At 41.9% G+C, this 27417-nt stretch overlaps 1 protein-coding gene across 1 annotated transcript in view; it reads left to right on the forward strand.

Annotated features, from left to right (window-relative positions):
* LOC138283075 (uncharacterized) overlaps positions 1-25277 on the forward strand; it is a 132547-nt gene extending 107270 nt beyond the window's left edge. Inside the window, exon 4 of the mRNA XM_069221226.1 lies at positions 24198-25277. Coding sequence (XP_069077327.1) covers positions 24198-25125 — 928 coding nt within the window. The 3' untranslated portion in view covers positions 25126-25277. The remainder of the gene's footprint in view (positions 1-24197) is intronic.
* The last annotated feature ends 2140 nt before the right edge of the window (positions 25278-27417 follow it).

A 27417-nucleotide genomic window follows, 5' to 3' on the forward strand; every position in this document is an offset into this window, starting at 1 on the left:
TCTGCTTGATTTTTCGCCTCATACTCCGGATGTTTTTCCTCATTCTTTGGATCTTTTTCCTCATACTCTGGATCTTTATCCTCATATTCTGCATCATTCTCCTCATACTCTGGATCTTTCTCTCATGCACCAGATCTTTCTCCTCATATGCCAGAACTTTCTCCTCATACTCTGTATCTTTCTCCTCATACTCAGGATCTTTCTCTCATACACCAGATCTTTCTCCTCATACTGTGGGTCTTTCTCCTCATACTCCGGAAGTTTCTCCTCATACTCTGGATCTTTCTCCTCATATGCTGGATCTTTTTCCTCATACGACGGATTGTTCTCCTGCTATAGATCTTTCTCCTCATACTCCGGATCTTTCTCCTCACAGTATGGAACTTTTTCCTCCAACGTCAGATCTTTCTCATTATATTCCAGACTTTTCCCCTCATATTATGGACCTTTCTCCTCATACTCTGGATTGTTCTCCTCATACTATGGATCTTCTTCCTCATACTATCGATCTTTCTCCTCATACTCCAGATCTTCCTCCTCATATTCCAGATCTCTCTCATACACCAGATCTTTCTCCTCATACTCCTGATTTTTATCCTCATATGCTGTATCTTTCTCCCCATACTCCAGATCTTTCTCTTACACCAGATCTTTCTCCTTATACTCCTGATCTTTCTCCTCATATGCGGTATCTTTCTCCTCATACGCCAGCTCCTCCTCCTCATACAATGGATCCTTCTTGTCCTACGCTTGACCTTTCGCCTCTTACTCAGGATCTTTCTTCTCATACTCCGGACATTTCTCCTCATACTCCAGACTTTTCTCCTCATACTCGGGATCTTTCTTGTGAAACTCTGGATCTTTCTCTCATACACCAGTTATTTTCCCTCATACAATGGGTCTTTCTCCTTATTCTCTGGATCTTTCTCCTCATAGTCCAGATCTTTCTCCTCATATACCAGATCTTTCTCATCATACCCTGTGTCTTTCTCCTCATTCTCCGGATCTTTCATCTGATACTCTGAGTCTTTCTTCTCATACTCTGGATCTTTCTTCTCATAGTCTTGAGCTTTCTCCCCATGCACCAGATCTTTCTCCTCCAATGCCAGATCTTTCTCCTCATACTCCAGATCTTTCTCCTCATACTCTGGGTCTTTCTCCTCATACTCAGGATCTTTCTCCTCATACGCTGGATATATCTGATCATATGCCGGATCTTAATCCTCATACTCCAGATCTTTTTCCTCATGCTATGGTTCTTTCTCCTCATACTCTGGATCTTTCTCATCATACTCCTGATCTTTCCCCTCACATGCAAGAGTTTTCTCCTCATTCTCTGGGTCTGTCTCCTCATACCTGGGATCAGTCTCCTCATACTCTGGATCTTTCTCCTCATACGCCAGATCTTTCTCCTCATATGCTGGAACTTTCTCATCATACTCTGGATCTTTCTCCTCATACTCAGGGTCTTTCTTTCATACACCAGATCTTTCTCCTCATACTCTGGGTCTTTCTCCTCATACTCCAGAAGTTTCTCCTCATACTGTGGATCTTTCTCCTCATATGCTGGATCTTTCTCCTCATACGACGGATTGTTCTCCTACTATAGATATTTCTCCTCATACTCCGGATCTTTCTCCTCACAGTATGGAACTTTTTCCTCCTATGCCAGATCTTTCTCATTATACTCCAGACTTTTCCCCTCATATTATGGATCTTTCTCCTCATACTCTGGATCGTTCTCCTCATACTATGGATCTTCTTCCTCATACTATCGATCTTTCTCCTCATACTCCAGATCTTCCTCCTCATATTCCAGATCTCTCTCATACACCAGATCATTCTCCTCATACTCCTGATTTTTATCCTCATATGCTGTATCTTTCTCCTCATACTCTGGATCTTTCTCCTCATATTCCAGATCTTTCTCTTACACCAGATCTTTCTCCTCATACTCCTGATCTTTCTCCTCATATGCGGTATCTGTCTCCTCACACGCCAGCTCCTCCTCCTCATACAATGGATCCTTCTTGTCCTACGCTTGACCTTTCGCCTCTTACTCAGGATCTTTCTTCTCGTACTCCGGACATTTCTCCTCGTACTCCGGACATTTCTCCTCATACTCCAGACTTTTCTCCTCATACTCAGGATCTTTCTTGTGAAACTCTGGATCTTTCTCTCATACACCAGATCTTTTTCCTCATACAATGGGTCTTTCTCCTCATTCTCTGGATCTTTCTCCTCATAGTCCAGATCTTTCTCCTCATATACCGGATGTTTCTCATCATACCCTGTGTCTTTCTCCTCATTCTCCGGATCTTTCATCTGATACTCTGAGTCTTTCTTCTCATACTCTGGATCTTTCTTCTCATAGTCTTGATCTTTCTCCCCATACACCAGATCTTTCTCCTCCAATGCCAGATGATTCTCCCCATATGCCAGATCGTTCTCCTCATACTCCGGATCTTTCTTCTCATACTCTGGGTCTTTCTCCTCATACTCAGGATCTTTCTCATCATACGCTGGATATATCTGATCATATGCCGGATCTTAATCCTCATACTCCAGATCTTTTTCCTCATGCTATGGTTCTTTCTCCTCATACTCTGGATCTTTCTCATCATACTCCTGATCTTTCCCCTCACATGCAAGAGTTTTCTCCTCATTCTCTGGGTCTGTCTCCTCATACCTGGGATCAGTCTCCTCATACTCTGGATCTTTCTCCTCATACGCCAGATCTTTCTCCTCATATGCTGGAACTTTCTCATCATACTCTGGATCTTTCTCCTCATACTCAGGGTCTTTCTTTCATACACCAGATCTTTCTCCTCATACTCTGGGTCTTTCTCCTCATACTCCAGAAGTTTCTCCTCATACTGTGGATCTTTCTCCTCATATGCTGGATCTTTCTCCTCATACAACGGATTGTTCTCCTACTATAGATATTTCTCCTCATACTCCGGATCTTTCTCCTCACAGTATGGAACTTTTTCCTCCTATGCCAGATCTTTCTCATTATACTCCAGACTTTTCCCCTCATATTATGGATCTTTCTCCTCATACTCTGGATCGTTCTCCTCATACTATGGATCTTCTTCCTCATACTATCGATCTTTCTCCTCATACTCCAGATCTTCCTCCTCATATTCCAGATCTCTCTCATACACCAGATCATTCTCCTCATACTCCTGATTTTTATCCTCATATGCTGTATCTTTCTCCTCATACTCTGGATCTTTCTCCTCATATTCCAGATCTTTCTCTTACACCAGATCTTTCTCCTCATACTCCTGATCTTTCTCCTCATATGCGGTATCTGTCTCCTCACACGCCAGCTCCTCCTCCTCATACAATGGATCCTTCTTGTCCTACGCTTGACCTTTCGCCTCTTACTCAGGATCTTTCTTCTCGTACTCCGGACATTTCTCCTCGTACTCCGGACATTTCTCTTCATACTCCAGACTTTTCTCCTCATACTCAGGATCTTTCTTGTGAAACTCTGGATCTTTCTCTCATACACCAGATCTTTTTCCTCATACAATGGGTCTTTCTCCTCATTCTCTGGATCTTTCTCCTCATAGTCCAGATCTTTCTCCTCATATACCGGATGTTTCTCATCATACCCTGTGTCTTTCTCCTCATTCTCCGGATCTTTCATCTGATACTCTGAGTCTTTCTTCTCATACTCTGGATCTTTCTTCTCATAGTCTTGATCTTTCTCCCCATACACCAGATCTTTCTCCTCCAATGCCAGATGATTCTCCCCATATGCCAGATCGTTCTCCTCATACTCCGGATCTTTCTTCTCATACTCTGGGTCTTTCTCCTCATACTCAGGATCTTTCTCATCATACGCTGGATATATCTGATCATATGCCGGATCTTAATCCTCATACTCCAGATCTTTTTCCTCATGCTATGGTTCTTTCTCCTCATACTCTGGATCTTTCTCATCATTCTCCTGATCTTTCCCCTCACATGCAAGAGTTTTCTTCTCATACTCTGGGTCTGTCTCCTCATACCTGGGATCGTTCTCCTCATACTCTGGATCTTTCTCGTCATGCGCCAGATCTTTCTCCTCATACTCCGGATCTTTCTCCTCATACTCAGGATCTTTCTCCTCATACGCTGGATATATCTGATCATATGCCAGATCTTAATACTCATACGCCAGATCTTTTTCCTCATGCTATGGTTCTTTCTCCTCATACTCTGGATCTTTCTCATCATACTCCTGCTCTTTCCCCTCATATGCAAGAGTTTTCTCCTCATACTCTGGGTCTGTCTCCTCATACCTGGTATAGTTCTCCTCATACTCTGGATCTTTCTCGTCATATGCCAGATCCTTCTCCTCATATGCTGGAACTTTCTCCTCATACTCTGGATCTTTCTCCTCATACGCTGGATCTTTCACTCATACACCAGATCTTTCTCCTCATACTCTGGGTCTTTCTCCTCATACTCCGGAAGTTTCTCCTCATACTCTGGATCTTTCTCCTCATATGCTGGATCTTTCTCCTCATACGACGGATTGTTCTCCTACTATAGATCTTTCTCCTCATACTCCGGATCTTTCTCCTAACAGTATGGAACTTTTTCCTCCTATGCCAGATCTTTCTCATTATATTCCAGACTTTTCCCCTCATATTATGGATCTTTCTCCTCATACTCTGGATCGTTCTCATACTATAGATCTTCTTCCTCATACTATCGATCTTTCTCCTCATACTCCAGATCTTCCTCCTCATATTCCAGATCTCTCTCATACACCAGATCTTTCTCCTCATACTCCTGATTTTTATCCTCATATGCTGTATCTTTCTCCTCATACTCTGGATCTTTCTCCTCATATTCCAGATCTTTCTCTTACACCAGATCTTTCTCCTTATACTCCTGATCTTTCTCCTTATATGCGGTATCTGTCTCCTCATACGCCAGCTCCTCCTCCTCCTCATACAATGGATCCTTCTTGTCCTACGCTTGACCTTTCGCCTCTTACTCAGGATCTTTCTTCTCGTACTCCGGACATTTCTCCTCATACTCCAGACTTTTCTCCTCATACTCAGGATCTTTCTTGTGAAACTCTGGATCTTTCTCTCATACACCAGATCTTTTTCCTCATACAATGGGTCTTTCTCCTCATTCTCTGGATTTTTCTCCTCATAGTCCAGATCTTTCTCCTCATATACCGGATCTTTCTCATCATACCCTGTGTCTTTCTCCTCATTCTCCGGATCTTTCATCTGATACTCTGAGTCTTTCTTCTCATACTCTGGATCTTTCTTCTCATAGTCTTGATCTTTCTCCCCATACACCAGATCTTTCTCCTCCAATGCCAGATGATTCTCCCCATATGCCAGATCTTTCTCCTCATACTCCGGATCTTTCTTCTCATACTCTGGGTCTTTCTCCTCATACTCAGGATCTTTCTCCTCATACGCTGGATATATCTGATCATATGCCGGATCTTAATCCTCATACTCCAGATCTTTTTCCTCATGCTATGGTTCTTTCTCCCCATACTCTGGATCTTTCTCATCATACTCCTGATCTTTCCCCTCACATGCAAGAGTTTTCTTCTCATACTCTGGGTCTGTCTCCTCATACCTGGGATCGTTCTCCTCATACTCTGGATCTTTCTCGTCATGCGCCAGATCTTTCTCCTCATACTCCGGATCTTTCTCCTCATACTCAGGATCTTTCTTCTCATACGCTGGATATATCTGATCATATGCCACATCTTAATACTCATACGCCAGATCTTTTTCCTCATGCTATGGTTCTTTCTCCTCATACTCTGGATCTTTCTCATCATACTCCTGCTCTTTCCCCTCATATGCAAGAGTTTTCTCCTCATACTCTGGGTCTGTCTCCTCATACCTGGTATCGTTCTCCTCATACTCTGGATCTTTCTCGTCATACGCCAGATCCTTCTCCTCATATGCTGGAACTTTCTCCTCATACTCTGGATATTTCTCCTCATACGCTGGATCTTTCACTCATACACCAGATCTTTCTCCTCATACTCTGGGTCTTTCTCCTCATACTCCGGAAGTTTCTCCTCATACTCTGGATCTTTCTCCTCATATGCTGGATCTTTCTCCTCATACGACGGATTGTTCTCCTACTATAGATCTTTCTCCTCATACTCCGGATCTTTCTCCTCACAGTATGGAACTTTTTCCTCCTACGCCAGATCTTTCTCATTATATTCCAGACTTTTCCCCTCATATTATGGATCTTTCTCCTCATACTCTGGATCGTTCTCATACTATGGATCTTCTTCCTCATACTATCGATCTTTCTCCTCATACTCCAGATCTTCCTCCTCATATTCCAGATCTCTCTCATACACCAGATCTTTCTCCTCATACTCCTGATTTTTATCCTTATATGCTGTATCTTTCTCCTCATACTTTGGATCTTTCTCCTCATATTCCAGATCTTTCTCTTACACCAGATCTTTCTCCTTATACTCCTGATCTTTCTCCTCATATGCGGTATCTTTCTCCTCATATGCCAGCTCCTCCTCCTCATACAATGGATCCTTCTTGTCCTACGCTTGACCTTTCGCCTCTTACTCAGGATCTTTCTTCTCATACTCCGGACATTTCTCCTCATACTCCAGACTTTTCTCCTCATACTCGGGATCTTTCTTGTGAAACTCTGGATCTTTCTCTCATACACCAGATCTTTTTCCTCATACAATGGGTCTTTCTTCTCATTCTCTGGATCTTTCTCCTCATAGTCCAGATCTTTCTCCTCATATACCGGATCTTTCTCATCATACCCTGTGTCTTTCTACTCATTCTCCGTATCTTTCATCTGATACTCTGAGTCTTTCTTCTCATTCTCTGGATCTTTCTTCTCATAGTCTTGATCTTACTCCCCATACACCAGATCTTTCTCCTCCAATGCCAGAGGATTCTCCCCATATGCCAGATCTTTCTCCTCATACTCTGGATCTTTCTCCTCATACTCTGGGTCTTTCTCCTCATACTCAGGATCTTTCTCCACATACGCTGGATATATCTGATCATATGCCGGATCTTAATCCTCATACTCCAGATCTTTTTCCTCATGCTATGATTCTTTCTCCTCATACTCTGGATCTTTCTCATCATACTCTGGATTGTTCTCCTCATACTATGGATCTTCCTCCTCATACTATCGATCTTTCTCCTCATACTCCAGATCTTTCTCCTTATACTCCTGCTCTTTCTCCTCATACGCGGTATCTTACTCCTCATACGCCAGATCTTTCTCCTCATACAACGGATCCTTCTTGTCCTCTGCTTGACCTTTCGCCTCATACTCAGGATCTTTCTTCTCATACTCCGGATCTTTCTCCTCATAGTATGGAACTTTTTCCTCCTACGCCAGATCTTTCTCAGTATATTCAAGATTTTTCCCCTCATATTATGGAATCTTTCTCCTCATACTCTGCATCGTTCTCCTCCTACTATGGATCTTCTTCCTCATACTATCGATCTTTCTCCTCATACTCCAGATCTTCCTCCTCATATTCCAGCTCTTTCTCTCCTACACCAGATCTTTCTCCTCATACTCCTGATCTTTCTCCTCATATGCTGTATCTTTCTCCTCATACTCTGGATCTTTCTTCTCATATTCCAGATCTTTCTCTTACACCAGATCTTTCTCCTTATACTTCAGCTCTTTCTCCTCATACGTGGTATCTTACTCCTCACATGCCAGATCTTTCTCCTCATACAACGGATCCTTCTTGTCCTACGCTTGACCTTTCGCCTCATACTCAGGATCTTTCTTCTCTTACTCCGGATATTTCTCCTCATACTCCGACTTTTCTCCTCACACTCTGGATCTTTCTTGTGAAACTCTGGATCTTTTTCTCATACACCAGATCTTTTTCCTCATACAATGGGTCTTTCCCTCATACTCTGGATCTTTCTCCTCATAGTCCAGATCTTTCTCCTCATATACCAGATCTTTCTCATCATACTCTGGGTCTTTCTCCTCATTCTCCTGATCTTTCATCTGATACTCTGGGTCTTTCTCCTCATACTCTGGATCTTTCTCCTCATAGTCTTAATCTTTCTCCTCATACACCAGATCTTTCTCCTCCAATGCCGGATGATTCTCCCCATATGCCAGATCTTTCTCCTCATACTCCGGATCTTTCTCCTCATACTATGGATCTTTCTCCTCATACACCAGATCTTTCTCCTTATATTCTGGATCTTCCTCCTCATACTCAGGATCTTTCTCCTCATATGCTGGAGATTTCTGATTATATGACAGATCTTAATCCTCATACCCCAGAACTTTCTCCTCATACTATGGTTCTTTCTCCTCATACTTTGGATCTTTCTCCTCATACTCCTGATCTTCCTCCTCATACGCAAGAATTTTCTCCTCATACTCTGGGTCTGTCTCCTCATACCCGTAATTGTTCTTCTCATACTCTGGATCTTTCTCGTCATACACCAGATCTTTCTCCTCATATGCCAGAACTTTCTCCTCATACTCTGGATCTTTCGCCTCATACTCTGGATCTTTCTCTCATACACCAGATCTTTCTCCTCATACTCTGGGTCTTTCTCCTCTTACTCTGGGCCTTTCTCCTCATACACCGGATCTTTCTCCTCACACGCCGGATCATTCTCCTCATACGATGAATTGTTCTCCAACTAAAGATCTTTCTCCTCATACTCTGGATCTTTCGCATCATAGTATGGAACTTTCTCTTCATACGGCAGATCTTTCTCCTTATATTCCTGATCTTTCTCCTCATACTCTGGATCTTTCTCCTCATAATCTGGATATTTCTCTTCAGACTCTGGATTTTTGCCCACATAATATGGATCTTTCTCTTCATACTATAGATCTTCCTCCTCATACTATCAACCTTTCTCCTCATAATCCAGATCTTTCTCCTCATATTCCAGATCTTTCTCTCATACACCAGATCTTTCTCCTCATATTCCTGATCTTTCTCCTCATACTCTGTATCTTTCTCCTCATACGTCAGCTCTTTCTCCTCATACACCGGATCCTTCCCTTCCTACGCTTGACCTTTCTCCTCATACTCAGGATCTTTCTTCTCATACTCTGGATATTTCTCCTCATACTCCAGTCTGTTATCCTCATATGCTGGTTATTTCTCCTCATACTCTGGATCTTTCTCATGAAACTCTGGATCTTTCTCTCATACGCCAGATCTTTTTCCTCATACAATGGGTCTTTCTCCTCAAACTCTGGATCTTTCCCCTCATATTCTGACTCTTTCTCCTCATACTCTGGACGCTTCTCCTCATACTCCAGACCATTCTCCTCATATACCGGATCTTTCTCCTCATACTCTGCATCTTTCTCATAGTCTTGATCTTTCTCCTCATACACCAGATTATAATCCTCCAATGCCGGTTCATTCTCCTCATATGCCAGATCTTTCTCCTCATACTCAGGGTCTTTCTTTCATACACCAGATCTTTCTCCTCATACTCTGGGTCTTTCTCCTCATACTCCAGAAGTTTCTCCTCATACTATTGATCTTTCTCCTCATATGCCAGATCTTCCTCCTCATACTATCAACCTTATATTCTGGATCTTTCTCCTCATACTCAGGATATTTCTGATTATATGCCAGATCTTAATCCTCATACTCCAGATATTTCTCCTCATACTCTGATTCTTTCTCCTCATACTCTGGACCTTTCTCCTCATATGCCAGAACTTTCTTCCCATACGCCGGATCTTTCTCCTCATAAAATGGATTGTTCTCCAACTATAAATCTTTCCCCTCATACTCTGGATCTTTCTCTTCATAGTATGGAACTTACTTTTCATACGCCAGATCTTTCTTCTTATATTCCAGATCTTTCTCCTCTGCGCTGGATCTTTCTCCTCATAATCTAGATATTTCTCTTCAGACTTTGGATTTTTCCCCTCATATTATGGATCTTTCTCCTCATACTCTGGCTCTTTCACCTCATACAATGGATCTTCATCCTCATACTATTGATCTTTCTCCTCATACTCCAAATTTTTCTCCTCATATTACAGATCTTTCTCTCTTATACCAGATCTTTCTCCTCATACTCCTGATCTTTCTCCTCATACGCCAGCTCTTTCTCCTCATACACCGGATCCTTCTTGTCCTATGCTTGACCTTTCTCCTCATACTCAGGATCTTTCTTCTCATACTCCGGATATTTTCCTCATACACCAGTCTCTTATCATCATATGCCGGTTATTTCTCCTCATACTCTGGATCTTTCTCCTGAAATTCTGGATCTTTCTCTCATACGTCAGATCTTTTTCTCATACAATGGGTCTTTCTCCTCAAACTCTGGATCTTTCTCCTCATATTCCGACCCTTTCTCCTCCTACTCTGGATGCTTCTCCTCATACTCCAGACCTTTCTCCTCATATACCCGATCTTTCTCATCAAACTCTGGGTCTTTCTCCTCATACTCCGAATCTTTCATCTCATGCACTGGGTCTTTCTCCTCATACTCTGGATCTTCTCCTCACAGTCTTGATCTTTCTCCTCATACACCAGATCTTTCTCCTCATATGCCGGATATTTCGCCTCATACTCTGGGTCTTTCTCCTCATACTCTGGACCTTTCTCCTCATACTCTGGATCTTTCTCCTCATACGCCGGATCTTTCTCCTCACACGATGGATTGTTCTCCAACTATAGATCTTTTTCCTCATACTCCGGATCTTTCGCCTCATAGTATGAAACTTTCTCCTCATATGCCAGATCTTTCTCTTTATATTCCAGATCTTTCTCCTCATACTCTGGATCTTTCTCCTCATAATCTGGATATTTCCCTTCAGACTCTGGATTTTTCCCCTCATGATGGATCTTTTCTACTCATACTCTGGATCTTTCTCCTCATACTATGGATCTTCATCCTCATACTATAAATCTTTCTCCTCATATTCCAGATCTTTTGCTCATACACCAGATCTTTCTCCTCATACTCCTGATATTTCTCCAAATACTCTGTATCTTTCTCCTCATACGCCAGCTCTTTCTCCTCATACACCGGATCCTTCTTGTCCTATGCTTGACCTTTCTCCTCATATTCAGGATCTTTCTTCTCATACTCCGGATATCTCTCCTCATCCTCTAGATTTTTCTCCTCATATGCCGGATATTCCTCTTCATACTCTGGATCTTTCTCCTGAAACTCTGGATCTTTCTCTCATATGCCAGATCCTTTTCCTCATGCAATGGGTCTTTCTCCTCAAACTCTGGATCTTTCTCCTCATATTCCGACTCTTTCTCCTCATACTCCAGACCTTTCTCCTCATACACCAGATCTTTCTCCTCATACTCAGGATCTTTCTCCTCATACTCTGGATACTTCTGATTATATGCCATATCTTAATCCTCATACTCCAGATCTTTCTCCTCATACTATTGTTCTTTCTCCTCATAACCTTGACCTTTCTCCTCATACTCTGGAACTTTCTCCTCATATGCCGGAACTTTCTCCTCATATGCCGGATCTTTATCCTCATACAACGGATTATTCTCCAACTATAAATCTTTCTCCTCATACTGTGGATCTTTCTCTTCATAGTATGGAACTTACTCTTCATATGCCAGATCTTTCTTCTTATATTCTAGATCTTTCTCCTCTGCGCTGGATCTTTCTCCTCATAATCTAGATATTTCTCTTCAGACTTTGGATTTTTCCCCTCATATTATGGATCTTTCTCCTCATAAGACGGATTGTTCTCCTACTATAGATTTTTCTCCTCATACTCGGGATCTTTATCCTCATAATAAGGAACTTTTTCCTCCTACGCAAGATCTTTCTCATTATATTCCAGATTTTTCCCCTCCTATTATGGATCTTTCTTCTCATACTCTGGATCATTCTCCTCATACTATGGATCTTCTTCCTCATACTATCGATCTTTCTCCTCATACTCCAGATCTTCCTCCTCACATTCCAGCTCTTTCTCTCATACACCAGCTCTTTCTCCTCATACTCCTGATCTTTCTCCTCATATGCTGTATCTTTCTCCTCATACTCTGGATCTTTCTCCTCATATTCCAGATCTTTCTCTTACACCAGATCTTTCTCCTTATACTCCTGCTCTTTCTCCTCATACGCAGTATCTTACTCCTCATACGCCAGTTCTTTCTCCACACACAACGGATCCTTCTTGTCCTACGCTTGACCTTTCGCCTCATACTCAGGATCTTTCTTCTCATACTCCGGATATTTCTCCTCATACTCCAGACTTTTCTCCTCATACTCTGGATCTTTCTCGTGAAACTCTGGATCTTTTTCTCATACACCAGATCTGTTTCCTCATTCAATGGGTCTTTCCCTCATACTCTGGATCTTTCTCCTCATAGTCCAGATCTTTCTCCTCATATACCGGATCTTTCTCATCATACTCTGGGTCTTTCTCCTCATTCTCCGGATCTTTCATCTGATACTCTGGGTCTTTCTCCTCATACTCTGGATCTTTCTCCTCATAATCTTGATCTTTCTCCTCATACACCAGATCTTTCTCCTCCAATGCCGGATGATTCTCCCCATATGCCTGATCTTTCTCCTCATACTCCGGATCTTTCTCCTCATACTATGGATCTTTCTCCTCATACGCCAGATCTTTCTCCTTATATTCTGGATCTTCCTCCTCATACTCAGGATCTTCCTCATATGCTGGAGATTTCTGATTATATGACAGATCATAATCCTCATACTCCAGATCTTTCTCCTCATACTATGGTTCTTTCTCCTCATACTTTGGATCTTTCTCCTCATATTCCTGATCTTCCTCCTCATACGCAAGAATTTTCTCCTCATACTCTGAATCTTTCGCCTCATACTCTGGATCTTTCTCTCATACACCAGATCCTTCTCCTCATACTCTGATTCTTTCTCCTCATACGCTGGGCCTTTCTCCTCATACACCTGATGTTTCTCCTCATACGCCTGATCATTCTCCTCATACGACGAATTGTTCTCCAACTATAGATCTTTCTCCTCATACTCTGGATCTTTCTTCTCATAGTATGGAACTTACTCTTCATACGGCAGATCTTCCTCCTTATATTCCTGATCTTTCTCCTCATACTCTGGATATTTCTCCTCATAATCTGGATATTTCTCTTCAGACTCTGGATTTTTCCCCACATATTATGGATCTTTCTCCTCATACTATGGATCTTCCTCCTCATACTATCAATCTTTCTCCTCATAATCCAGATCTTTCTCCTCATATTCCAGATCTTTCTCTCATACACCGGATCCTTCTTGACTTATGCTTGACCTTTCTCCTCATATTCAGGATCTTTCATCTCATACTCCGGATATCTCTCCTCATCCTCTAGATTTTTCTCCTCATATGCCAGATATTTCTCCTCATACACCAGATTATTCTCCTCCAATGCCGGATCATTTTCCTCATAAGCCAGATCTTTTTCTTCATACTCCGGATCTTTCTCCTCATACTATTGATCTTTCTCCTCATACGCCAGATCTATCTTCTTATATTCCAGATCTTTCTCCTCATAATCTGGATATTTCCCTTCAGACTCTGGATTTTTTCCCTCATATGATGGATCTTTTCTACTCATACTCTGGATCTTTCTCCTCATACTATGGATCTTCATCCTCATACTAAAAATCTTTCTCCTCATACTCCAGATCTTTCTCCTCATATTCCAGATCTTTCTCTCATACACCAGATCTTTCTCCTCATACTCCTGATATTTCTCCAAATACTCTGTATCTTTCTCCTCATACGCCAGCTCTTTCTCCTCATACACCGGATCCTTCTTGTCCTATGCTTGACCTTTCTCCTCATATTCAGGATCTTTCTTCTCATACTCTGGATATCTCTCCTCATCCTCTAGATTGTTCTCCTCATATGCCGGATATTTCTCCTCATACTCTGGATCTTTCTCCTGAAACTCTGGATCTTTCTCTCATACGCCAGATCTTTTTCCTCATACAATGGGTCTTTCTCCTCAAACTCTGGATCTTTCTCCTCATATTCCGACTCTTTCTCCTCATACTCCAGACCTTTCTCCTCATACTCCGGATCTTTCATCTCATACTCTGGGTTTTTCTCCTCATACTCCCTGATATTCTTCTCATAGTCTTGATCTTTCTCCTCATACACCAGATCTTTCTCCTCATACTCAGGATCTTTCTCCTCATACTCTGGATACTTCTGATTATATGCCATATCTTAATCCTCATACTCCAGATCTTTCTCCTCACACTATGGTTCTTTCTCCTCATAACCTGGACCTTTCTCCTCATACTCCAGATCTTTCTCCTTATACTATGGTTCTTTCTCCTCATAACCTGGACCTTTCTCCTCATACTCTGGATCTTTCTCCTCATACGCCGGAGCTTTATCCTCATACGCCGGATCTTTCTCCTCATACAACGGATCCTTCTTGTCCTACGCTTGACCTTTCTCATCATACTCATGATCTTTCTTCTCATACTCCGAATCCTTCTTGTCCTATGCTTGACCTTTCTCCTCATATTCAGGATCTTTCTTCTCATACTCTGGATATCTCTCCTCATCCTCTGGATTTTTCTCCTCATATGCCAGATATTTCTCCTCATACTCTGGATCTTTCTCCTGAAACTCTGGATCTTTCTCTCATACGCCAGATCTTTTTCCTCATACAATGGGTCTTTCTCCTCAAACTCTGGATCTTTCTCCTCATATTCCGACTCTTTCTCCTCATACTCCAGACCTTTCTCCTCATACTCCGGATCTTTCATCTCATACTCTGGGTCTTTCTCCTCATACTCCCTGATATTCTTCTCATAGTCTTGATCTTTCTCCTCATACACCAGATCTTTCTCCTCATACTCAGGATCTTTCTCCTCATACTCTGGATACTTCTGATTATATGCCATATCTTAATCCTCATTCTCCAGATCTTTCTCCTCATACTATGGTTCTTTCTCCTCATAACCTGGACCTTTCTCCTCATACTCCAGATCTTTCTCCTTATACTATGGTTCTTTCTCCTCATAACCTGGACCTTTCTCCTCATACTCTGGATCTTTCTCCTCATACGCTGGAGCTTTATCCTCATACGCTGGATCTTTCTCCTCATACAACGGATCCTTCTTGTCCTACGCTTGACCTTTCTCATCATACTCATGATCTTTCTTCTCATACTCCGGATCCTTCTTGTCCTATGCTTGACCTTTCTCCTCATATTCAGGATCTTTCTTCCCATACGCTGGATATTTCTCCTCATCCTCTAGATTTTTCTCCTCATATGCCGGATACTTCTCCTCATACTCTGGATCTTTCTCCTGAAACTCTGGATCTTTCTCTCATATGCCATATCTTTTTCCTCATACAATGGGTCTTTCTCCTCAAACTCTGGATCTTTCTCCTCATATTCCGACTCTTTCTCCTCATACTGCAGACCTTTATCCTCATACTCCGGATCATTCATCTCATACTCTGGGTCTTTCTCCTCATATTCCCTGATATTCTCCTCAAAGTCTTGATCTTTCTCCTCATTCACCAGATCTTTCTCCTCATACTCAGGATCGTTCTCCTCATACTCTGGATACTTCTGATTATATGCCATATCTTAATCCTCATACTCCAGATCTTTCTCCTCATACTATGGATTTTTCTCCTCTTACTCCTGATCTTTCTCCTCATACCCAAGAATTTTATCCTTATACTCTGGATCTGTCTCCTCATACCCGGGATCGTTCTCCTCATACTCTCGATCTTTCTCGTCATACGCCGTACCTTTCCCCTCATATGCCAGAACTTTCTACTCATACTCTGGATCTTTCTCCTCATACTCTGGACCTTTCTCCTCTTATGATGGATCTTTCTCCTCATATGCCTGATCTTTCTCCTCACACAACGGATTGTTCTCCAACTATAGATCTTTCTCCTCATACTCTGGATCTTTCCCCTCATAGTATGGGACTTTCTCCTCATACACCAGATCTTTCTCCTTATATTCCAGATCTTTCTCACCATACTCTGGATCTTTCTCCTCATATTCTGGACATTTCTTGTCAGACTGGATTTTTCCCCTCATACAATGGATCTTCCTCCTCATACTATTGATCTTTCTCCTCATACTCCAGATCTTTCTCCTTATACTCCTGATCGTTCTCCTCATACACTCTATCTTTCTCCTCATGCACCAGCTCTTTCTCCTCATACACTGGATCCTTCTTCTCCTACGCTTGACCTTTCACCTCATACTCAGGATCTTTCTTCACATACTCTGGATATTTCTCCTCATACTTCAGACTTTTCTCCTCATATGCCCAATATTTCTCCTCTTACTCTGGATCTTTCTCCTCATACGCCGGATCTTTCTCCTCACACAACGGATTGTTCTCCAACTATAGATCTTTCTCCTCATACTCCGGATCTTTCTCTTCATAGTATGGAACTTTCTCCTCATACGCCAAATCTTTCTCCTTATATTCCAGATCTTTCTCCTCATACTCTGGATCTTTCTCCTCATAATCTAGATATTTCTCTTCAGACTCTGTAAGTTTCCCCTCATATTATGGATCCTTCTCCTCATACACTGGATCTTTCTCCTCATATTATGGATTTTCCTCCTCATACTATCGATCTTTCTCCTCATACTCCCGATCTTTCTCCTCATATGCTGTATCTTTCTCCTCATACGCCAGCTCTTTCTCCTCATACACCGGATCCTTCTTGTCCTACGCTTGACTTTTCTCATCATACTCATGATCTTTCTTATCATACTCCAGATATTTCTCCTCATACACCAGACTTTTCTCCTCATGAGCCGGAAATTTCTCCTCATACTCTGGGTCTTTTTCCTCATATGCTGGACCTTTCTCCTCATACTCTGGATCTTTCTCCTCATACGCCGGATCTTTCTCCTCATACGACGGGCTGTTCTCCAACTGTAGATCTTTCAGCTCATACTCTGGACCTTTCTCCTCATAGTATGGAACTTTCTCCTCATACACCAGATCTTTCTCCTTATCACCTCATACTTTGGATCTTTCTCCTCATACGCAATAATTTTCTCCTCATACACCAGATCTTTCTCCTCATACTCTGGGTCTTTCTCCTCATACTCTGGATCGTTCGCCTCATACTCTGGATCTTTCTCCTCAAATGCCAGATCTTTCTCCTTGTTTTCCAGATCTTTTTTCCTCATACTCTGGATCTTTCTCCTCATAATCTGGATATTACTCTTCAGACTCTGGATTGTTCCCCACATATTATGGTTCTTTCTCCTCATTCTATGGATCTTCCTCCTCATATTATCGATCTTTCTCCTAATACTCCCAATTTTCTCCTCATATTCCAGATCTTTCTCTCATACCCCAGATCTTTCGCCTCATACTCCTGATCTTTTTCCTCATACGCTGTATCTTTCTCCTCATACGCCAGCTCTTTCTCCCCATACACCGGATCCTTCTCGTCCTATGCTTGACCTTTCTCCTCATACTCAGGATCTTTCCCCTCATACTCCGGATATTTCTCCTCATACTCCAGACCTTTCTCCAAATATGCGGGATATTTCTCCTCAAACTCTGGATCTTTCTTTCATACGTCAGATCTTTCTCCTCACAATCTTGGTCTTTCTCCTCGTACTCACCTGGATCTTTCCCCTCTTACTCCGATTCTTTTTCCTCACACTCTGGATATTTCTCCTCATACTCCCACTCTTTCTTCTCATACTCTGGATATGACTCATACTTCAGACCTTTCTCCTCATATACCGGATCTTTCTCATCATACTCTGGGTCTTTCACCTCATACTCGGGATCTTTCTCCTCATAGTCTTGATCTTTCTCCTCATACACCAAATCTTTCTCCAACAATGCCGGATCATTCTCTTCATATGCCAGGTCTTTCTCCTCATACGCCGGATCTTTCTTCTCATACTATGGATCTTTCTCCTCATACGCCAGATCTTTCTCCTTATATTCTGGATCTTTCTCCTCATTCTCTTAATCTTTCTCCTCATACGCTGCATATTTCTGATCATATGCCGGATCTTAATCCTCATACTCCAGATATTCCTCCTCATACTATGGTTCGTCCTCCTCATGCTATCAATCTTTCTTCTCATACTCCTGATCTTTCTCTCATACACCAGATCTTTCTCCTCATATTCCTGATCATTCTCCTCATTCTCTGGATCTTTCTCTCATACACCAGATCTTTCTCCTCATACTCTGGGTCTTTCTCCTCATATTCTGGAACTTTCTCCTCATACTCTGGATCTTTCTCCTCATATGCTGGATCTTTCTCCTCATACAACGGATTGTTCTCCTACAATAGATCTTTCCCCTCATACTCCAGATCTTTCTCCTCATAGTATGGAACTTTCTCCTCATACGCCAGATCTTTCTCCTTATATTCCAGATCTTTCTCCTCATACTCTGGATCTTTCTCCTCATAATCTGGATATTTCTCCTCAGATTCTGGATTTTCCCCCTCATATTATGGATCTTTCTCCTAATACTCTGGATCCTTCTTCTGATACTATGGATCTTCCTCCTCATACTATCGATCTTTCTCCTCATACTGCAGATCTTTCTATTCATATTCCAGATCTTTCCCTCATACACCAGATCTTTCTCCTCATACTCCTGATCTTTCTCCTCACACGCTATATCTTTCTCCTCATACGCCAGCTCTTTCTCCTCCTACACTGGATACTTCTTGTCCTACGCTTGACCTTTCTCCTCATACCCAGGATCTTTCTTCTCATACTCCGGATCTTTCTCCTCATACTCCAGACTTTTCGCCTCATATGCTGGATATTTATCCTCATACTCTGGATCTTTCTCCTAAAACTCTGGATCTTTCTCCTCATACGCCAGATCTTTCTCCTTATATTCTGGATCTTTCTCCTCATTCTCTTAATCTTTCTCCTCATACGCTGCATATTTCTGATCATATGCCGGATCTTAATCCTCATACTCCAGATATTCCTCCTCATACTATGGTTCGTCCTCCTCATGCTATCAATCTTTCTTCTCATACTCCTGATCTTTCTCTCATACACCAGATCTTTCTCCTCATATTCCTGATCATTCTCCTCATTCTCTGGATCTTTCTCTCATACACCAGATCTTTCTCCTCATACTCTGGGTCTTTCTCCTCATATTCTGGAACTTTCTCCTCATACTCTGGATCTTTCTCCTCATATGCTGGATCTTTCTCCTCATACAACGGATTGTTCTCCTACAATAGATCTTTCTCCTCATACTCCAGATCTTTCTCCTCATAGTATGGAACTTTCTCCTCATACGCCAGATCTTTCTCCTTATATTCCAGATCTTTCTCCTCATACTCTGGATCTTTCTCCTCATTATCTGGATATTTCTCCTCAGATTCTGGATTTCCCCCCTCATATTATGGATCTTTCTCCTAATACTCTGGATCCTTCTTCTGATACTATTGATCTTCCTCCTCATACTATCGATCTTTCTCCTCATACTGCAGATCTTTCTATTCATATTCCAGATCTTTCCCTCATACACCAGATCTTTCTCCTCATACTCCTGATCTTTCTCCTCACACGCTATATCTTTCTCCTCATACGCCAGCTCTTTCTCCTCCTACACTGGATACTTCTTGTCCTACGCTTGACCTTTCTCCTCATACCCAGGATCTTTCTTCTCATACTCCGGATCTTTCTCCTCATACTCCAGACTTTTCGCCTCATATGCTGGATATTTATCCTCATACTCTGGATCTTTCTCCTAAAACTCTGGATCTTTCTCTCATACGCCAGATCATTTTCTCATTACAATTAGTATTTCCCCTCATATTCTGGATCTTTCTCCTCATACTCCAACTCTTTCTCCTCATACTCTGGATACTTCTCCTCATACTCCAGACCTTTCTCCTCATATACCGGATCTTTCTCATCATACTCAGGGTCTTTCTCCTCATACTCCGGATCTTTCATCTCATACTCTGGGTCTTTCTCCTCATACTCTGGATCTTTCTCCTCATAGTCTTGATCTTTCTCCTCATACACCAGATCTTTCTCCTCCAATGCCGGGTCATTTTCCTCATTGGCCAGATCTTTCTTCTCATACTCCGGATCTTTCTCCTGATACTTTGGATCTTTCTCTTGATACGCCAGATCTTTCTCCTCATATACCAGATCCTTCTCCTCATACACCAGATCTTTCTCCTCATAAACTGGATATTTCTGATTATATGCCAGATCTTAATCCTCATACTCCAGATCTTTCTCCTCATACTTTGGTTCTTTCTCCTCATACTCTGGACCTTTCTCCTTATACTCCTGATCCTTCTCCTCATACGCAAGAATTTTCTTCTCATACTCTGGGTCTGTCTCCTCATACCTGGGATCCTTCTCCTCATACTCTGGATCTTTCTCATCATACGCCAGATCTTTCTCCACATATGCCAGAACTTTCTCCTCATACTCTGGATCTTTCTCCTCATACTCTGGATCTTTCTCTCATATACCAGATCTTCCTCCTCATACTCTAGGTCTTTCTCCTCATATTCTGGACCTTTCTCCTCTTACTCTGGATCTGTCTCCTCATACGCCGGATCTTTCTCCTCATTTCTCGGATTGTTCTCCAACTATAGATCTTTCTTCTCATACTCCATCTCTTTCTCCTCATAGTATGGCACATTCTCCTCATACGCCAGATCTTTCTCCTTATACTCCAGATCTTTCTCCTCATACTGGATCTTTCTCCTCATACTATGGATCTTCCTCCTCATACTATCGATTTCTCTCCTCATACTCATGATCTTTCTCCTCATATTCCAGATCTGTCTCTCTTACACCAGATCTTTCTCCTCATATTCCTGATCTTTCTCCTCATACGCTGTATCTTTCTCCTCATACGCCAGCTCTTTCTCCTCATACACCGGATCCTTCTTGCCCTGCGCTTGACCTTTTTCCCTATACTCAGGATATTTCTTCTCATACTCCAGGTATTTCTCCTCATACTCCAGACTCTTTTTCTCTTATGCTGGATGTTTCTCCTCATACTCTGGATCTTTCTCTCATACGCCAGATCTTTTTTCTCATACAATGGGTCTTTCTCCTCATACTGTGGATTTTTCTTCTCATACGCCAGCTCTTTCTCCTCATACACCGGATCTTTTTCGTCCTATGCTTGACCTTTCTCCTCATACTCAGGATCTTTCCCCTCATATTCCGGGTATTTCTCCTCATACTCCAGACCTTTCTCCTCATATGCCGGATATTTCTCCTCATACTCTGGATCTTTCTCCTCAAACTCTGGATCTTTCTCTCATATGCCAGATCTTTTTCCTCATACTCTGGATCTTTCTCTCATACGCCAGTTCTTTTTTCTCATACAATGGGTCTTTCTCCTCATACTGTGGATTTTTCTTCTCATACGCCAGCTCTTTCTCCTCATACACCGGATCTTTTTCGTCCTATGCTTGACCTTTCTCCTCATACTCAGGATCTTTCCCCTCATATTCCGGATATTTCTCCTCATACTCCAGACCTTTCTCCTCATATGCTGGTTATTTCTCCTCATACTCTGGATCTTTCTCCTCAAACTCTGGATCTTTCTCTCATATGCCAGATCTTTTCCCTCATACTCTGGGTCTTTCGCCTCATATACCGGAACTTTCTCCTCATACACTGGGTCTTTCTCCTCATAATCCGGATCTTTCATCTCATGCTCTGAGTCTTTCTCCTCATACTCTGGATCTTTCTCTTCATAGTCTTGATCTTTCTCCTCAATGCTGGATCATTCCCCTGATATGCCAGATCTTTCTCCTCATACTCTGGATCTATCTCCTCATACTATGGATCTTTCTCCTAATACGCCAGATCTTTCTCCTTATATTCTGGATCTTTCTCCTCATACTCAGGTTCTTTCTCCTCATACTCTGGATATTTCTGATTATATGCTAGATCTTAATCCTCATACTCCAGATCTTTCTCCTCATACTGTGGTTCTCTCTCTTCATACTCTGGATCTTTCTCCTCATACTCCTGATCTTTCTCCTCATACGCAATAATTTTCTTGTCATATTCTGGGTCTGTCTCCTCATACCCAGGATCGTTCTCCTCATGCTCTGGATCTTTCTCGTCATATGCCTTATCTTTGTCCTCATATGCCAGAACTTTCTCCTCATATTCCAGATCTTTCTCCTCATACTCTGGATCTTTCTCTCATATACCAGATCTTCCTCCTCATACTCTGGATCTTTCTCCTCATACTCTGGACCTTTCTCCTCTTACTGTGGATCTTTCTCCTCATACAGCGGATCTTTCTCCTCATACGACGGATTGTTCTCCAACTATAGTTCTTTCTCCTCATACTCCGGATCTTTCTCCTCATAGTATGGAACTTTCTCCTCATACTCCAGATCTTTTTCCCTATATTCCAGATCTTTCTCCTCATATTCTGGATCTTTTTCCTCATAATCTGGATATTTCTCTTCAGACTCTTGATTTTTCCCCTAATATTATGGATCTTTCTCCTCATACACTGGATCTTTCTCCTCAAACTCTGGATCTTTCTCTCATATGCCAGATCTTTTTCCTCATACTCTGGGTCTTTCTCCTCATACTCTGGATCTTTCTCCTCATACTCTGGATCTTTCTCCTCATACACTGGATCTTTCTCCTCAAACTCTGGATCTTTCTCTCATATGCCAGATCTTTTTCCTCATACTCTGGGTCTTTATCCTTATACTCTGGATCTTTCTCCTTATACTCCAGATCTTCTCCTCATATTCCAGATATTTCTCTCTTACACCAGATCTTTCTCCTCATACTCCGGATATTTCTCCTCATATGCTGGATATTTCTCCTCATACTCTGGATCTTTCTTCTCATTCTCCGGATCATTCTCCTCATACTATGGTACTTTCTCCTCATATGCCAAATCTTTCTCCTTATTCTGTATTTTTCCCCTCATATTATGGATCTTTGTCCTCAAATTGACACTCCATGCATCGTGGCTGGGAGATCCACGTTTCGCGGCTGGAGAAACGATGCAACACTCGCTTGCGGCTGCTAATAACGATGCAAACTCCATGCAGCATGGTTTTCTAATACTGTGCTACCAGATTTCTCACGCATTATCACTAAGCGGCAAAATTCAATGCAAGCCTGCGCAGATCTGAGGTGCCCGCGTGGAAATTTACGCATCGCGCTCTTGCCGGAGAGAAAAACGATGCACCGCCGACCAGAGAAGAAACAACACACAGCCCCACTTGCGAGTAAGGAATCAACGCATCGCTGACTTTTCCGATGCAGGCTTGCCTGTGCAGCTTTATTTTTGACGCAAACCAGATACTTTGTGTAACAACAACATTTCCATTGTTTTCCATTAAGTAGGACTCTTATTCTTTTGAAAATTCATATTTTTACTTGTGTAGGTTGGATTTTTGTCATTTTGGTCTTGTTTGATTTAGATAAATATGACCTATTTTTTTAAACTGGTGTGATGTCCATTTCGTAGAGTTTTCACTTTATTACTGTGTGTGTTGGTACAAATACTTTACACATTGCCTTTCAGGTAAGCCTGATTGCTTGTGCCAAGCTACCAAGGGGGTGAGCAGGGGCTATCTTGAGCGTGTATCTCCATTGCCCTGACTAGAGTGAGGGTCTCTGCTTGGACCGAGTGCAAACTGACTGCGAAACCAGAGACACCATTTCTAACACTATGTCAGGGATTTATAAGTAAATTAGATATTCCAATCAGGTGCAAGCCAATTGTACCTTTTTTTAGGGTGAGAGGACAGGCACTTTAGCAGTAGCTAACAGTGGTAGAGTGCAGAGAGTGCTGAAGCCAACAAAAACAAAGTATGAAACCAGGGGGGCTGAAAGTAATACCTTTGTTAACCCTTTCTTTCATGTCATTTCATGTTTAAGTTATAGGTGTAAAGAGATCACACGATTTGGAGCCGAAACAGGGCATGCTTCAGATGTTCCTGGCTTTCCTTATGTGAACTTAAATTCTTAATGTACGCATATCTCATTGTCAGATTAACCTTATTTGTGATTATTGTGGATATACATAGGAAATGAAAGTAGCCTATATGATTATTCAATGAAAGCAGGAGAGTTACCCCTTGTAATGTAAGATTCTAGGGTGCAAGTGGTGACTTTTGTAGTAGCTTGCAGGATGTACACGTTTAATTCACTTTTTCATTTGTTTCTGTTTTTTCAGTTTGTTTAAAAGAGTAGAAAAGCTCTGTGATCAGCTGGAGGATTTCAACCACGTTGTGTCTGTAAAGAAACATTCTTTGGCAAAGCATGCAGCCAACCTCCATTTTGTTGCTGATGAAATTGACAAAGTTCATCGAGAGGTCACGAAGGGTCAAGTCGTTGGAGCCGGAATAGCAGTGGGCGGTGGCCTCATAGCCACCACTGGGATCGCCCTGGAAGTCTTTAAAAAGGCCTCACCGCTTACCTACATTGCTGGAGAAGCTATTTCCTTGCTAGGCAATTACTACCAATCTACTTCCTGGTCAAAAGAACAGGAAGAAGATATGAAGAATGGAATCATTGCAAACAAAATCTTGGACTCGTGTGAACATGATTTGCAGGTAATATCAGACATGTATCGCATAATTCAGGCAAGATTCATGTTTCTGGAGGAGGAAGAGGGACTTCATGGGACAATCTTCCATAAGAAGCTCACAGAAATACAAATCAGATTTCCCCACATTCTACCACCTAAAATTAAGAGGAACCATGTGGACTTCAAATCTCAACTTTCCAGCTTTGTTCTCAATGTGGCAATGAAATCTGGACTAATAACATTAGCCAAAGACAGTTTCTTTGGATCATCCTATGATGCCCCCCAGTTTATGAAAGATGCAGATTTCAAACAAGGAACTGCACTATCAACAAAAGTGAGCCGGACATCTAAGGTGATACAGGTTGCCCAGGCAGCTAGTACAGCCGTCTTCCTCTACCAGAACTCAAAAGAGCTGTACAAAGGAATCATACACCTCAACGAAGGGGCCAGATCAGAACTAGCAGAAAACATGCGTGAGGTGGCCGCCCACATTGAGGAAGTCATCCGAAGTCTCGACGAGAATATTCCAAAGGAGCAGAGATGGTTTGAATCATGGTTACAATCAGGGTTGTAGCCATAATGAACTTGAGGTGTGTCAGGTTCTGCAAGATACTTTTGCTGCTTTGTTATTAGCACATTTTGGGTTTTTCTGTAAAAACATTAATGAAGACGAGTCACATAATATATAGTGGTACATAGATAAATAAATAAATCCTTATAATTCTATTCTATGCTGTTGTTTTGCTAATTTCATTGACTTATTTTCATCTTTTACTTTAGGGTTGACGATCCTGAAGTTTGGATAATTACCCATATGACCAAATCTTTATTTTCTTCATGGCCCCACCAGATTTTTCACCTTTTTCTGGACCATAATTTTGCTGGTTTTAGAACTCTAACAAGGAATAAAAGGGGTTTACTCCTCCTCGAAACATGGTTAAATTGGCTAATACCGAATAGACATATTATCTTGCCTAGAAGTCCCTACTACAAGAAGAAGCAAAAGCACTCAGGGCCTAGATGTTAAATGCCACTTGTGAACTATAGCACCTATTACTTCATCCACAGAGTGGGCCTATAAATATGGCTTTGGGCCAACCATTGTAGCCTGACTGTCGCAGTGTAAAGCCTGCAGTGTGACCTGTAGAAATAACCCTTTTTGACAGGTAATGACCTCTCTTTTAAATATGAATAAGCTACTGCTATGTAGGCCTTGAGGCCCATAGGGTAGGGTGCAAGGTACATAAAAGTGGGACATGTATAAGATGACAGTGAGTCTCTTCCTACAGAGACAAGGCCTCAAAATCTACTTTCACTATAACAGGGCTCGATGTCCTATACAGAAAACTATTTATCTTGTCTCTTCAGAGTAGGGTCAGCTAAAATAACAAAACCAATATTTGTAATAGTTATTTGTAATAGTTAATAAAAATATGATTCAATTGTTAAGTAAGATTTTTAATAATAATTGAGGAAAGGCAACGTTTAGAAAGTTAACTTTACCCCGTCTGAAGCTCCTGGAGGCTAATTTGCATAGCTCTCCAGCAGCTGCACAGCTTTTAACCAAGTATGAAATTCCTCCCAGGAGCTACGCAGTGCACCACTTTCTTCGACAGGTCAACCTGAATGGGTAGAGAGCACTCTTCTGCTCTCCGCTAGACAATCAAGGTGGGGGCGGCTACCCCTCCTGATAAAACTAAGTGAAACCCTGCCTGAAACACCTCTCTGATTCATGTGTGAAATGTTTGGGCTCCTGAAAGAAATCTTAACAGAATGAGAACACAATTCCTGTTTATCCCCTATCTACCTGCTGAAGGAGCCTGCTTTATCTTACCAGACTTCTTTCTCATTTTTGCTGTGGGTTCAGAGTCAGCTTCAACCTGGATTTTAGTGTTAGGTATAGGAAGACACTAGTAAGTAGACTCCCCTACACAACCCCAGCTCTCAGACCCCAAGTTTAGTGTTTAGACTTTGGCCATCTTAAAACTACCCTGACACATTGAATGTTAGGCCTGTTTGCAAATAGGCAAACAGAAAATACTGAAAAAATACCCCATAGGTTTAGGGAGACTCTCCGTGCCCCCGCCCCCCAAGATCCTGGGGACTTCAAAAATGCAATTGACTCATTGCTTGGGCATCAGAAAAAAGTTTGTAATCTTTTGAAAACCTTTGCTCCAGGGCTTCATATGGCCCATTTGGAAAAAATAGCCAACCAATAGTTCCACAGCATTAGCTTGGATTTAAGGTTTTGCCCTACTTAAAGTTCCCCACACCTCCTAAAAAATGTGTGTGGGTCACGCTCTCCTAACATGATGCACCTTGGCACCTTTGGCTTCCTGGCTCTTGCTGGTGCACAAAGGCACTTCAGAGCATATGGTGTGGGGCTCAGATTAACCCACATCACCTCTAGGGCATACAGGTGGGCCTGGCCTAGTGAAAGGACTTGCATTATTTTCAGCGAGAAATCTGCAAAACTCTAGAGTGACAGCTGGACCAAGCTCCTACAGGTATTCAGCCTTCGGGTCTACAGCAGTGGCTAGAATTTCAGGACTGTCCCATATGGAGAGGATTTTCTTTTCAAAATGTGACAAAGTGACTTAGAAGAGATTGCTATGCTTTTCTTCAAAAAAAGTGGCAAAGTACCTTTCTCTGGTGGGACTTAAAACTTTTTAAAAGGTTTTGAAGTCCAGACTTTCACCAGGATCAATCCACTTGGTGTATCTGACTCATGCTCCTTTGCACCCAGCCTGAAATTGCACCTCCAGTATGCTACCTTTGGGGACTAGTGCCTTTTGGAGCTATTTGTACTTAAAACTTTGAAAACCTATATCTCCAGTTCCCCTGATTACATTGTTCTCATGTTTTT

Source organism: Pleurodeles waltl, chromosome 2_2 (assembly GCF_031143425.1).
Source record: "Pleurodeles waltl isolate 20211129_DDA chromosome 2_2, aPleWal1.hap1.20221129, whole genome shotgun sequence".
Taxonomy (NCBI): Eukaryota; Metazoa; Chordata; class Amphibia; order Caudata; family Salamandridae; genus Pleurodeles; species Pleurodeles waltl.